This window comes from Solanum dulcamara, chromosome 1, assembly GCF_947179165.1.
Source record: "Solanum dulcamara chromosome 1, daSolDulc1.2, whole genome shotgun sequence".
NCBI lineage: Eukaryota > Viridiplantae > Streptophyta > Magnoliopsida > Solanales > Solanaceae > Solanum > Solanum dulcamara.
The window spans coordinates 39,423,624-39,435,969 of NC_077237.1; the positions used below are offsets into that span (position 1 = coordinate 39,423,624).

The following is a 12,346-nucleotide window of genomic DNA, read 5'->3' on the forward strand; positions in this document are numbered from 1 at the left end:
TCAGACAAGAGATACTCCCAAGAGATATTATAATAAAATTTGTGAAGTTGAGTGATCAACTTGAAGATATTTTCACCAAGTCCCTCACCGGTCCTCAAATTAGTTACATCTGTAACAAGTTTGGTACATATGACTTCTATCCACCGGGGAAATGTTTGAATAGGACTGTGCATAATATCGTACACGGAGAAGGATTATAATGTATTGTCTATATAGGGCTTAATGTAATAATTAATTTACGCATCTTAATAATATTTCATGAGTCTTTATTTCTCACACTTTTCTTATACAAGCTAGTTTTAAAAATTAGGAAAATAATTTCTTATTTTTTATTACCAAAGAAGAATTTGATGATTTTGCTTTTAAAAAGGCCACAGTTGTATTTCATCCTCGCTGTTATGAGAAGAGAAAAGTTAAAAATGATTAAGCCAACAGTTGAAAGAAACTTACTGTCAACAAGGTTGCTACATCTGGCTTTTCTTTCATACTAACAAGGATTTCCACAAGCTGAGACCTAGAATGCAAATAAGAGAGTGAGCCAAAAGAGAGGTCGAAACAGTAGGAAGAAAGCAAAGAAAACATCTTATTAGTTATTAAAGAAGAATATGCAAATTAAAAACTTTTATAGAAAAGTTACTGCAGTTAAACATTATTCTACTAATGAGAAAGGGCATTGTCAGAACAGAGCAAGTTAGTCTCCTCTTGGAATCAACATCTGAGACTTCGTTTTTACTAGTGATAACCATGATGACACCATTGAAAATTCCTTCGAAAGGCACAGAGTCAATGCAATTTGAGAAGAAATTTCCAGGATCATGTGAGCTTTTCAAATATATAAGATGCTAGGAAGAATCCCAACAGAAGAACTTGTTTCAACATGAAAATACCCCACTACTGCTTAGATTCATCAAAGTAATCATGTTTTCTTCAGGCGGCCGAAAAAAAAGGTGAAAAGAAATCAAATAACCAACCTTGTCAACTTGCAGAACTGAATGCAAAGCAAATAATCCACGTGCCATGAACGAGGGAAAATTTTCCAAATTTCCTCATTTGTTCTAAGCCGACGCTTGATCCAAGCATATCTTCTTTCAGTTTTGTCCAACTTGGCTAGTTCTGTAGTTGCAAATGTGATAGGCAGTTAGGAACCACAGACATCCAACTATCTTATGGACTAATCTGACTTGGCAGTAACAAAAGATATGGTCAGTGGGACAAACCTGCTCCTTCAAATATCTGCTGGTACGAGGTGAGTTCTCTATTACAAAAAATTTTCACTAGCTCTTCTCTAACAGAAGGCTCGAGAGCATCAACAACTAAGCATGCGTCTGATAACTGTTGTAATAGGTTACTTTCTTCTGTCTCCTTCCCTGTGCCTAAACTGTAAGTGATGAAAGAAAGTTGAGAAATATGATGGAAACAAGAAAGAATAAAGATGTGCAATATCAAGTGTGTGTGTATATATATATATATATATATATATATATATATATATATATATAGACACACACACACACACATACCCAATACTTCTTCATTTGGGACGGGAGGAGTAGTCTCATTACTTCCCACTAGGTGAGAAGTATATAAAACGCTTGTATGTTTTGTGATGAAAATATTACTTTGATTACTGAAATTTCAATACTACATGTTGAGTGAACTCATCTAGTTCAAGGAAGCACATAAACATTAACATGATTAAAACATTGGAAATTCTAGGAATAAAATTTTCATTAGAGAAGAGACATCCAGTGAAGTTTAAAGTCCAACTTGAAACTTCCACTTTATTCATTTACTGAAAAAATATCAAAATAAAACAGAATCTTTTGTAATCATCTAATCTATTAAGAGTGGAAGTCCCAACGTAGAAAGCTAAATTACCATAATGCCCATTAAAAATTGAATGAACATTTTATTCTTCACTCAAATAATATTCCTTTAATGTTTTGTACCATAAAGAAGATAAATAAACCTCAATATAATGTTTTTGCTCTCAGCGCACGTTATGCGAATCTGCTAACGTACACTGAAACCTAGAAACATGGCGTGACGGCGGAAAACTCAGGCTACGACATTGGCGACGACAACTACTCTAGTGACCCCTGCTAGTGGGATTCAACAGCGTCTTCAGCCATGGACATTTGGAAGCTTCCTCCCTTCTCAGTTGCAGGCTATCCACGAGAGAGTTGAGGTAGAGGGGAATGATGACAACCAGCTCTTACAGATCTTACCACCAGTTACTAAAGGCCACAAGGGAAAGAACAAGTGGGCTTGCATACCTCGAAGGCTCCAGTTCTCTGAAATTGGGACCTCCTCAAACACAACTCCGTCTGCGGAGAATCTTACAGATGTGGCTCAGCCGGAGGTAAAGCCACTCATTCACAATCAGAACTCTCAGATGGGTAAGCATCTTTCCTATATCTCTCCTGTTGTGCACAATGGTAAAATGGCAGTCACCATTGTTGAGGATGATATAAAAGAGCAAGAGGATTACTGGAGAACAGCACGGATTGGATATGTATTAGGTGCTAATCCGTTTGAGAAATCCATGGACAGCTATCTGTTGTTTGGGGATTTGTCCCAAAGCCTCGAATTTTTCATCATGACGAGGGTTATACCTTATCAAGTTTAATACAATAAGGGAGAGGAATCTAGTAATGCAAGCATGACCATAACAAGCCTCTCATACTGAAGCATTAGGAAAATCATTTCTGTTTTGATCCAGAATGTCTTACCACTATTCTTTTGTGAGTCAATTTCCCAAGGCTACCAATAGGATTGGTCAATTGAGGCTTTGAGTGAACTGGCTAGTGTGATGGGAAATCCCCTGTACACTGATAAGGTCACTGCTGACCTTGATAGAATTTCCAACGCCCAGGTGCTTGTGGATACTGATATCTCACAACCTTTACCTAACTCAATTGAGATTGATACTCCCTCTAGTATATTTCATCAGCCTGTCTCCTGTGACTAGAGGCCTAAATTCTGTGTAGGTTGTCTTTAACTTTGGACATGACAACGGTTCGTGTTGGAACAATGAAGACAACAAAAGGGACGATGAAGTGAATAATTTGAGGAGGTACCCAGGAGAAAAAAGAAGAGAAATAGGAAGCAGAAGACCATTGTGCAGGTCTGGCAACAGAAACCACAAACTGTTGTGGTGAATGATTCTACTGGTCTGGTGAATGGTCAAGCTACTACTGATGGGGTGATTAATCCACCAACAGCTGATGGAATAGATGCTTCCAACTCCACTGTCATAGTTGCACAAATTCCTTTGATTGAGCCTATCCTTAACAGTATACCAGTGGTAGAGATTTATCCAGTTACTACAATTGATACAGAGATGACTTCAGCTCATCAGCAGCCTTCTATGAAATACTTTGGTGTTGACAGACAAGGACAGCAAAGTACCCCAGGGTCCAGACCTGAAGGTACATCTGAACAATTCAATCCTCTATGATCATTTGCACCTGGAATATTAGAGGGATTAACAATCCCTCGAAGCAGAAAGAACTGAAACTCTTTCAATCAAAGAATACAGTGGATGTGATGGGTTGTGTGGAGACTAGAGTCAAAGAAAGGAAATAGAAAAGAAAAAAATCAGTCAAATATAGATGGGGGTGGCACTATTGCTGTAACTATTCTGCAGCTTATACTGGTAGGATTTGGGTTATTTGGAGAAGTCATCTACAGGTTCAAATTCTGGATATTCATGAGCAGTATATCCACTGTCATGTGGAGGACTCAGCAGTTCTCGACACTACTAACAATGGTGTATGCAAAGAAAGAGGTTCCACAAAGGCAGGCCTTATGCGATTCACTTGAGAATTGAGAAATCAAATCCAAACAACTTGGCTGCTTAGTGGAGATTTTAATAATATTTAACAACTGATGATAGGATTGGACAACCAGTGACTCGGGTTCAAATCCAGGGCTTCCAGAACTTTGTGAGTAATCAGCAACTCCCCATTGCAGTCAACTAGTTGGCATTTCACTTGGACAAACGAGTATCAACCTGATGATAAGAGTCTATAGCAAGATTGGCTGGGCACTTGGCAACTTCATTGGTTGCAGCAATTTGGGCATATGCAAGCAGACTTCTCAGGGGTCTCTGATCACTCTCCTATCCTTATGCAATGCCACCAACACAATGATCTGCATCCTAGGCCCTTCAAGTTCTTTGACACTATCATGGATCACCCTGACTTTGCTGCAATTCTCCAGAAGTGTGGCAGCACGACAGGGCAGACATGCTATGTGTGAAGTTTGGAAGAAGTTGAAGTTGCCGAAGACTGAGATAAAGGACTTGAACACTTATATGACATCTTATAGTCAGAAGGTTGACCATGCTAGTCAGGCTTGAGAGATTTTCCAAACTGCTCTTTCAAATCAGCCTTTGTCCCAGCACCTGATTGATCAAGAAAAGGAGATTTTGGCTTGTATAGACGGATGGAGTAGAATTGAGGAACAAGATCTAAGGCAGAAATCAAGTGCTGGTTGGATCACTGAGTACTTTCATGCCCAGTGGAAGATTAGAACCCGCAGAAATTCCATGTACTTCCATGCGAAGTAGAAGACAGATGGAAATTCGGAGTGCTTCCATGCCCAGTGGAAGATTAGAACCTGCAGAAATGCTATTATATCCATATACACTGATGCTAGGGTTAAGCTTACAGATCTTGTCCAGGTTGATGCTGAGTTTGTCACATCTCAGTCTTATGGGCACCTCTCCTGAACAGATGCCTTGCCTGGACTCAGAGGTGATCAAGAAGGGTCCTTGTCTGATCCATGACCAGAAGATCTCTATTATCCAGAAGGTTACTACAGAGGAAATATGGAGCGCAATAAAGAGCATGCCAAGTGACAAATCCCCGGGTGTGGATGGGTATCCAATTGAATTCTTCACTAGAAATTGGGAGGTAGTGGGACATGAGATATATGAAGCTGTTATTGGGTTCTTTGATACAGGAAAACTACAACCTCTGAACTATACTGCTATTACTCTTGTTCCTAAAGTGCCTTCCCCTTCAAATGTTAAAGACTACAGACCAATTGCATGTTGTACTACAATTTATAAAATTATTGCAAAGGTAATGACATTGAGAATCAAAACTGTCACTGGAGCTCTCATAGGAAATTCTCAATCTGCTTTTGTTGAAGGAATGAGCATAATTGACAACATATTTCAGTCATGAGCTCTTCAAAGGTTATAGTAGAAGAGGACTATCCCCAAGGTGTGTCCTTAAAGTGACCTGAGGAAAGCATATGACACTCTCAACTGAAGCTTCTTACAGAAAATGTTGATTGACTAGGCATTTCCTTTCAAGTTTATTTCTTGAAATAATGGAGTGTGTGACAACTGTCTCTTACTCCTTGGTATTGAATGGGGGTCTGTCCAAATCATTCCCAATAGAAGAGGTATAAGGCAGGTGAGCCCATGTCACCTATCTGTTTGTTATTGGAGTACTTGCAAAGGGAGATGACTCAACGTGATTTAAATGGGGATTTCAACCTCCATCCTAGGTGAAGGAAACTAGGAGTAACACATTTTTGCTTTGCCAATGACTTACTCATGTTCTGTAAAGCTGATCTTATTTCTATCCAGTTGTGCAGGTCACTTTCCAGAAGTTTTCCTCTGCTTCTTGTTTGCAAGCTAATGCTGATAAGAGTTCAATATATATGGTTGGTATATAGATGATAAGAAACAAATGATACTGCAGGAGCTGGGATATGTTGATGCACCGTTCCTTTGAAATATCTAGGTGTCCACTATCCAAAAAAACTCATTATAAGTCAACGCATGCCTTTGGTTGAAAAGATCACTGCCAAGATTACTTGTTGGTCTGCTAGACTTATATCCTATGCTGGTAAGGTCCAATTAATTAAAGCTGTGCTATTTGGTGTCCAAACTTATTGGGCTCAAATTTTCATAATCCCCATGAAGATGATGAAGATCTGTAGATGCTATTTGTAGATCTTTCTTGTGGACAGGTGCAGCTATTGTGTCAAAGAAAGCCTTAGTCTTCTGGGAAAGAGTTTGCCAGCCTCAAGCTGCAGGTGGACTCAACATCCTGAAATTGATTATATGGAATAAGGATGTTGTTATGAAGCAACTCTGGGCTGTTGCACTTTAAAAGGATTGTTTTTGGATCACATGTATCAACAGTTATTATGAGCCCGTTTCGATGGGCTTTAAGTTGGTCAAAACCAACTTAAAACTCCTTTTTAGCTTTTGGACATGTTTGCCTAATGCTAACTTTAAGCCATAAGGTTCTTAAAGTCAGTCAAAAATGAAAAGTTAGGATTCCTAACTTTTTTTTTCTAAGTGCTTAAAGTCATTTTCTTTGACTATGGAAATTACTTTTATATCCCTTATGTTTTAACTAAATTCCCAAACTACCATTTTTATTCTTTTAACCCTAAAATTCACATCATTTTCCTCATTTAAACACTTTTATCCAAACACTCAACTGCTTATTTATAAAAATAACTTTCAGCACTTCATACATAAAAGTTATTTTTTTAAGCCCATCCAAACGGGCTCTATATCAAGAATAGACCTCTAGAACCAGCTGCTATACCCAAGTCTGCTGCTTAGGTGGTGAGGAAAATATTGAAAACTAGAGATCTGCTAATGCAGCATGGTCAACTTCATGGTGATCTGCACACCAGACTGGCCAACTTGCATAATAAGGGTAAGTTTGAAATACACAAGGCTCATCTGCTCCTTATACCTCAATATCCAAAGGTGGCCCTGAGGAGTGTAGTGCTGCATACACATTTGCTTCCCAGATTTAAGTTCATCCTATGATTAGTTGTCCAGTATAGAATAGCCACAGTTAATTGTTTGCTGAAAATTAGGATTTGTGGTTCCCTCAGACTGTGAATTTTGTTCAACAGTGACAAACATTTGATTATCTTTTCTTTGACTGTTGAGCTATAAAGACTGTTTGGAATAGGCTGTTAGTATGGCTAGGTTGCCCTAGAACTATTGGTGCCTAGACTGCTGAATTCAACTGGGCTTGTCAGATGGCTAAGAGGAAGAATGGCACCTGCTCAATTGTTGCATGCTGCTTTGCTATATCATCTGTAGGGAGCGTAAGCTGACAAGATTTGTAGAGTGATTTCTACTCATGTTCATATCAGAGGAGGCAGAATTGGGCTGTGGAAGACTGCTTTACTTAGACTTAATTCTTTTGCATAGCCTCTGTATAGGATATCTCTTTGTTTTACAATGATTTCACTTAATAGGTGCTTCTTGGATTCCATTTGTACACTAGCAGCATGTTGCTACAGGATCAGCCCTGCTTAGTTCTGTGTTGTTCACTTTTTCATTAAATTGAAATACTTCAGCTTCCAAAAGAAATTCTACCAAACATATAAATTTACTTTCCCAACAAATGAAGTTGTAGTAAATTGTTTCAATAATAGTTGTTAAATAATTAAATTGAAATTTTGTTGGGGATTTTAATGTATAAATGAAATTTTTTAAAGATTTATTACTAATTTGTATCCAAAATTTCAACAATTTTCGAGATTAACCTTTCAAATTTTTCTACTAACGAATTAGTAGTAGAATTGATGGATTATTTTTAATTCATAAGAAAACAAGGTAAGTTATTATTGACAAAAGGAGAAAAATTTCAGTTAAATTCTGCAATGTTGGCTGGACTTACACAGCAACACGCTTAGGAACCAAATGCAATTCAGATGGTGGTTCGTTGATAAGTTCAATATTCATCATTTTCAAAAATTAATAATTTTTTATTTAATTTTATTAAAACATATTTTTTAAATATTATTTATATAATTTTTTTAAAAAATCATATTAATTAATTCAAGATACACGTGCATGCGCGAAGACTATCTTTTTATAAGTATCATTTGTAATTAATATCCCCTTGCCAATTTTTAGTACAACTAATAAAAAAAAAGGGAAAAGGGGGAATGCTCTCGGTGCACGATAGCGTGAATTGCTAACGTATGCCTACTGATCGGAAATGGCAAGGGGAAGGAAGAAGAAGGAGCTCATCAAGTTGGGGGGGACACCTAAAGGACTGAGGACTACAGATCTAGATTGTCAAGTAGGAAATAAGGAGAAGCAATGTCAGCAAGCAATGGAACAGTGGCCTCCACTCCCTTCGAGGGAGGTCACACCAAACACCAATGGAACAGTAACCGGAGCTGGATCCAGCAATGCGAAGCAAGTGACGGCAATAAAGAGTGATCTCAGGGAACAGGTGGATGAAAATGATGAAAGTATTGAGGTAATGGCTAAGCCTGCACAAAGGAAGTTAGAGCTGAATGAAGAACCTAAGCTAAAATGGGCTAATTTCTTTGATACAAACAGACTATATCAACTAAGGGTAGTAGCTCCAATTATGAAAAATGGGGAAAAGGTTGAAGAGCTGAATAAAGCGGAGGTGGATAGAGCTACAGAGGAATGGAAGCAAGCACTGATCTTATATGTTGTTGGAGATTCACCTACCATAGCTGCTGGGACAGATACATTGCTCATCATATGAACACTGTAAGCAAGCCAAAAGTATACTACCATATGATGGATACTTCCTGGCTCGATTTGCAAATCTGGATGATAGGAATGAATTCCTCTACTCAGGACCTCATATGATGAACAATTGATCTATCATTGTGAAGGTATGGAACCCTGATTTTGATTTTAACAAAGAAGTTCTGCAAACAATTCCTATATGGGTGAAATACCCAAACCTGCCTTTAAATTGTTGGAGTATGGATTCACTAAGTCGAATTAGTAGTGGAATAGGAGTGCCTCTTTATCCTGATGAATGCACTACTAAAGTGGACCGGATATCATTTGCTCGTGTTCTTATTGAGATGGATGTTGCTAGAGAGCTACCAAAGAAGTTAAAGGTTGAAGATCCTAATGGTAGGGTGTTTGAACAAGCTATGCAGTATGAGTGGGTGCCAGAGTATTGTGAGAAGTGTATGCAAGTGGGACATAATGCCAGGCTAAGGAGGGGATTCGACCACCAGCACCACCAAGAAGAGTGAGCAAATGGATACAGAAGTTTGATCAAAATAATAAAGGAGAGAAAGTGATACAAGAGACAGAGGGGCTGAAAGATGTACCTACAGAGGAGCAATGGAAGCAGGTACCATTAAAGCTAGCAGTTAAGGCTACTCCAAAACAACAAACCAAGGTACAAGTTCGAAATGAATTTGATAATCTGAGAGTGTATGAGTATGGCTCTACAAGTGGGGAATAAGGACAATTTATGCATAAGGTGGGGGTAGGGACTAAACTAAACACTAATTAGCATGCAGCTAGTTACTTGGAACACTAGAGGAATAAAAAAACTTCATAAGCAGAAGGAATTAAAGCTGTTTATGAAGGAGAATAAAGTTGGCATTATAGCAGTCTTAGAACATAAAGTAAAAGTAGAGATGGCAAACAAACTGATTCAAAAATAGCTCCCGGATGGAAATATGAGGAGAATTATGGATTCGCTGACAAGGGTAGAATTTGGGTGATTTGGGACCCTCAATATGTCAAATGCACTGTGGGAAGGAAATGTGATCAATACATTCAAACAAATTGGAGAGTTAAAGGAAATGGTTTGAAGTTTGTGCTTGTGGCAGTTTATGGATTGCATATAATGCATGATAGGCAGAAAATGTGGGAAGATTTGAAGAACATGGCTGTCAATACTAAGGCATTTTTAAGGTAAATGCTGCCTACAAAATTATGAACAGGTCCAACCACCGGATAGCTAACTGGACATGGAAACAGATTTGGAGGATAAAAGTTCCCCACAAGATATCAATTTTTGTATGGTTACTAGCAAATTAGGCCACTTTAACAGTGGACAACTTGATGAGTAGAGGTATGACACTATGCTCAAGATGCTTCCTGTGTAAAGAAACAGCTGAGACAGTCAATCATCTATTTCTGCATTGTCCATACACAGCTCATTTGTGGAGAATCATCCTAAGCCTTAAAGGTATAGCATGGACAATGCGAGGCAAGGTCACAGAGGCTCTTAGCAGCTGGGAGGGAACATGTTCACATGATAAGGATAGGAGTAGATGGAGAATTGTCCCAGCTTGTATCCGGTGGACAATCTGGAAGGAGAGGAATTCCAGATGTTTTGAGAGCTTAGAGAATGATGTGCAGACGATCAAGTTGAACTTCATCTTACTGCTATGTTTTTTGTGTAATCAGATTTACTCTAAAGATACAGTGTCTATCATAGATGTTCTAGATTCCTTATAGCTAGAGAGGGAAGACACTAGAGCTCTATTGTAAATATGGTTTCAGTACTACCCAAGTACTGTTTTGATCCCTGATATAATACAAAGTTACTGTTTTCAAAAAATACTAAGGAACCTATGTTGTGTATGGGGGACTATAATGCAGTACTACAGGCTGAAGATAGACCACAAGGTAGACCAGTGAAGGACATGGAAATCAAAGATTTCAATGATTTCCTGATTGATGCAGAGATGGCTGAACTGAAAACAATTGGGGGTTCTTACACCTGGACTAATGGCCACACTTGTAGCAGAATAGATAGGGCTATAGTAAATGCAGATTGGATGCTAAATATGCCTGTCATGGAGGTTAAAATTCTGAGACCAGGGATATCAGAGCATACACCTCTGAGTTTGATTCTGGACAACTATTGTAACAATGCAAATAGAGCTTTCAAGTTCTTTAATTGTATAGCAGATCATCCAGAATTTATAAAACTAGTGCAGCAAGCTTGGCAAGGACACAGTAAAGGGGACATGAAGACAGTTTGGGGGAAACTCAAAAAGGTGAAAACTGAACTCAAAACTATTGAACAACACTGAATTCAGAGGGGTTAAGGACAGAATACAGCATATAAGGGAACAACTCAAATAGATACAAAACTATTATGATTAATCACAATATGGTGGATGCTCATAGGGAACAAGAAAGGGATCTAAGACAACAACTGGAGAAGTGGAATTTGGTTGAGGAAAGTGATATGAAACAGAAGTCAAGGGTACAATGGTTAAAACTTGGTGATGCTAACACAGGTTACTTTTTTGCACATATGAAAAATAGAATAGCACAGAACACTATAACAAGTCTCATTACTGCTGAAGGAACTGTTGTGTATTCTCAAGAAGCTATAGAGAAAGAGGTGGTTAGGTTCTATCAGGGCTTTCTTGGACAGGCTTCTTCTTGTTTGCCAAGTGTGGACACTAACATCATGAAGAGGGGTGGCATGCTTAGTAGAGATCAGCAAATTCAGTTAGCAGCTCCAGTCACAAGGAGGGAAGTGGAACTAGCTTTACAAAGCATTAGTGACCAAAAGGCTTCAGGGAAAGATGATCTGAATGCTGTGCTTTTTAAAAGAGCATGGTCAGTAGTGGGAGAGGAGATTACACATGCTGTGCTGAAGTTCTTTGAAACTGGGGAGATGTATCAACCTATTAATCAGTGTTGTGAAAAAGCGCCGAAGCGCTCGCTTTAAGCGTGAAGCGAAGCGAGGCGAGGCACTAGCGCTTCAACATCGTGAAGCGAAGCGATTTCAAAAAAGCGTGCGCTTCATGGGAGAAGCGAGAAGCACGCTTCATCTAGAAGCGAGAAAAAAGCTCGCTTTTTTTGAAAAAGCGGCACTAGGGTTTTTTTTTAAAAACAAATCTATAAAACTTATAATTAATTGTTCCAAGCTGCTGCGACTTCTTCTTCAACTTCGACAGTTCAACCAGGTTAGTTTCTCTTCTCCTCTTCTTCTCTTCTTCTCTTTTTCTCTTCTTCTCTTCTGTTTCTATTTCTATTTTTATTTCCATTCAGCAGTTCTGCCGTCTGCGCAACTGCTGCGATGTTCTTCTCTTCATCTCTTCTTCTCTTCTTCTTTTTCTATTTCTGTGCAACTGTCGTCTGAGAAGAATTATTTTTTTCAAGTTTTATTCAGCAGTTTGGCCATTATTTTTTAGAAGATAAAGCATATGCTCTGTTTTTTTTTCCACATAGTCTGGCTGTTTTATTATTTATTTATTTTAATTTTGCTGCAGCTCCTCTGTTATTGTTTTGACAATTTGACTTGTGTGACTGAATTATTATTCTATTTTTTCTTTGTAGTAAGTTGTATTTTCTTAATGGCACAAAAAAGGAATCCAGCTTGGGCATATGGAATTGCCATGGGAAGTAACACAAAAATCAAATGTGTTTTTTGTGATATGACATATAATGGCGGAATATTTCGTCACAAGAAGCATCTTATTGGTGGTTATAAGATGTTAAAGTGTGTCCAAAGGTCCCGAATAGTGTGAAGGAAAAAATAAAAGAGTATTTTACGAAAAAAAATAAATTTAAAACTCAAATGAATCT

At 38.2% G+C, this 12,346-nt stretch overlaps 1 protein-coding gene across 1 annotated transcript in view; it reads right to left on the bottom strand.

Annotated features, from left to right (window-relative positions):
• The window catches only part of LOC129892578 (vacuolar protein sorting-associated protein 53 A), a 39,809-nt gene that overhangs the window by 14,543 nt on the left and 12,920 nt on the right, over positions 1 to 12,346 (bottom strand). Inside the window, exons 7-9 of the mRNA XM_055968368.1 lie at positions 1,218 to 1,378; positions 972 to 1,113; positions 451 to 514 (exon numbers count right to left, since the gene is read on the bottom strand). Coding sequence (XP_055824343.1) covers positions 451 to 514; positions 972 to 1,113; positions 1,218 to 1,378 — 367 coding nt within the window. The remainder of the gene's footprint in view (positions 1 to 450; positions 515 to 971; positions 1,114 to 1,217; positions 1,379 to 12,346) is intronic.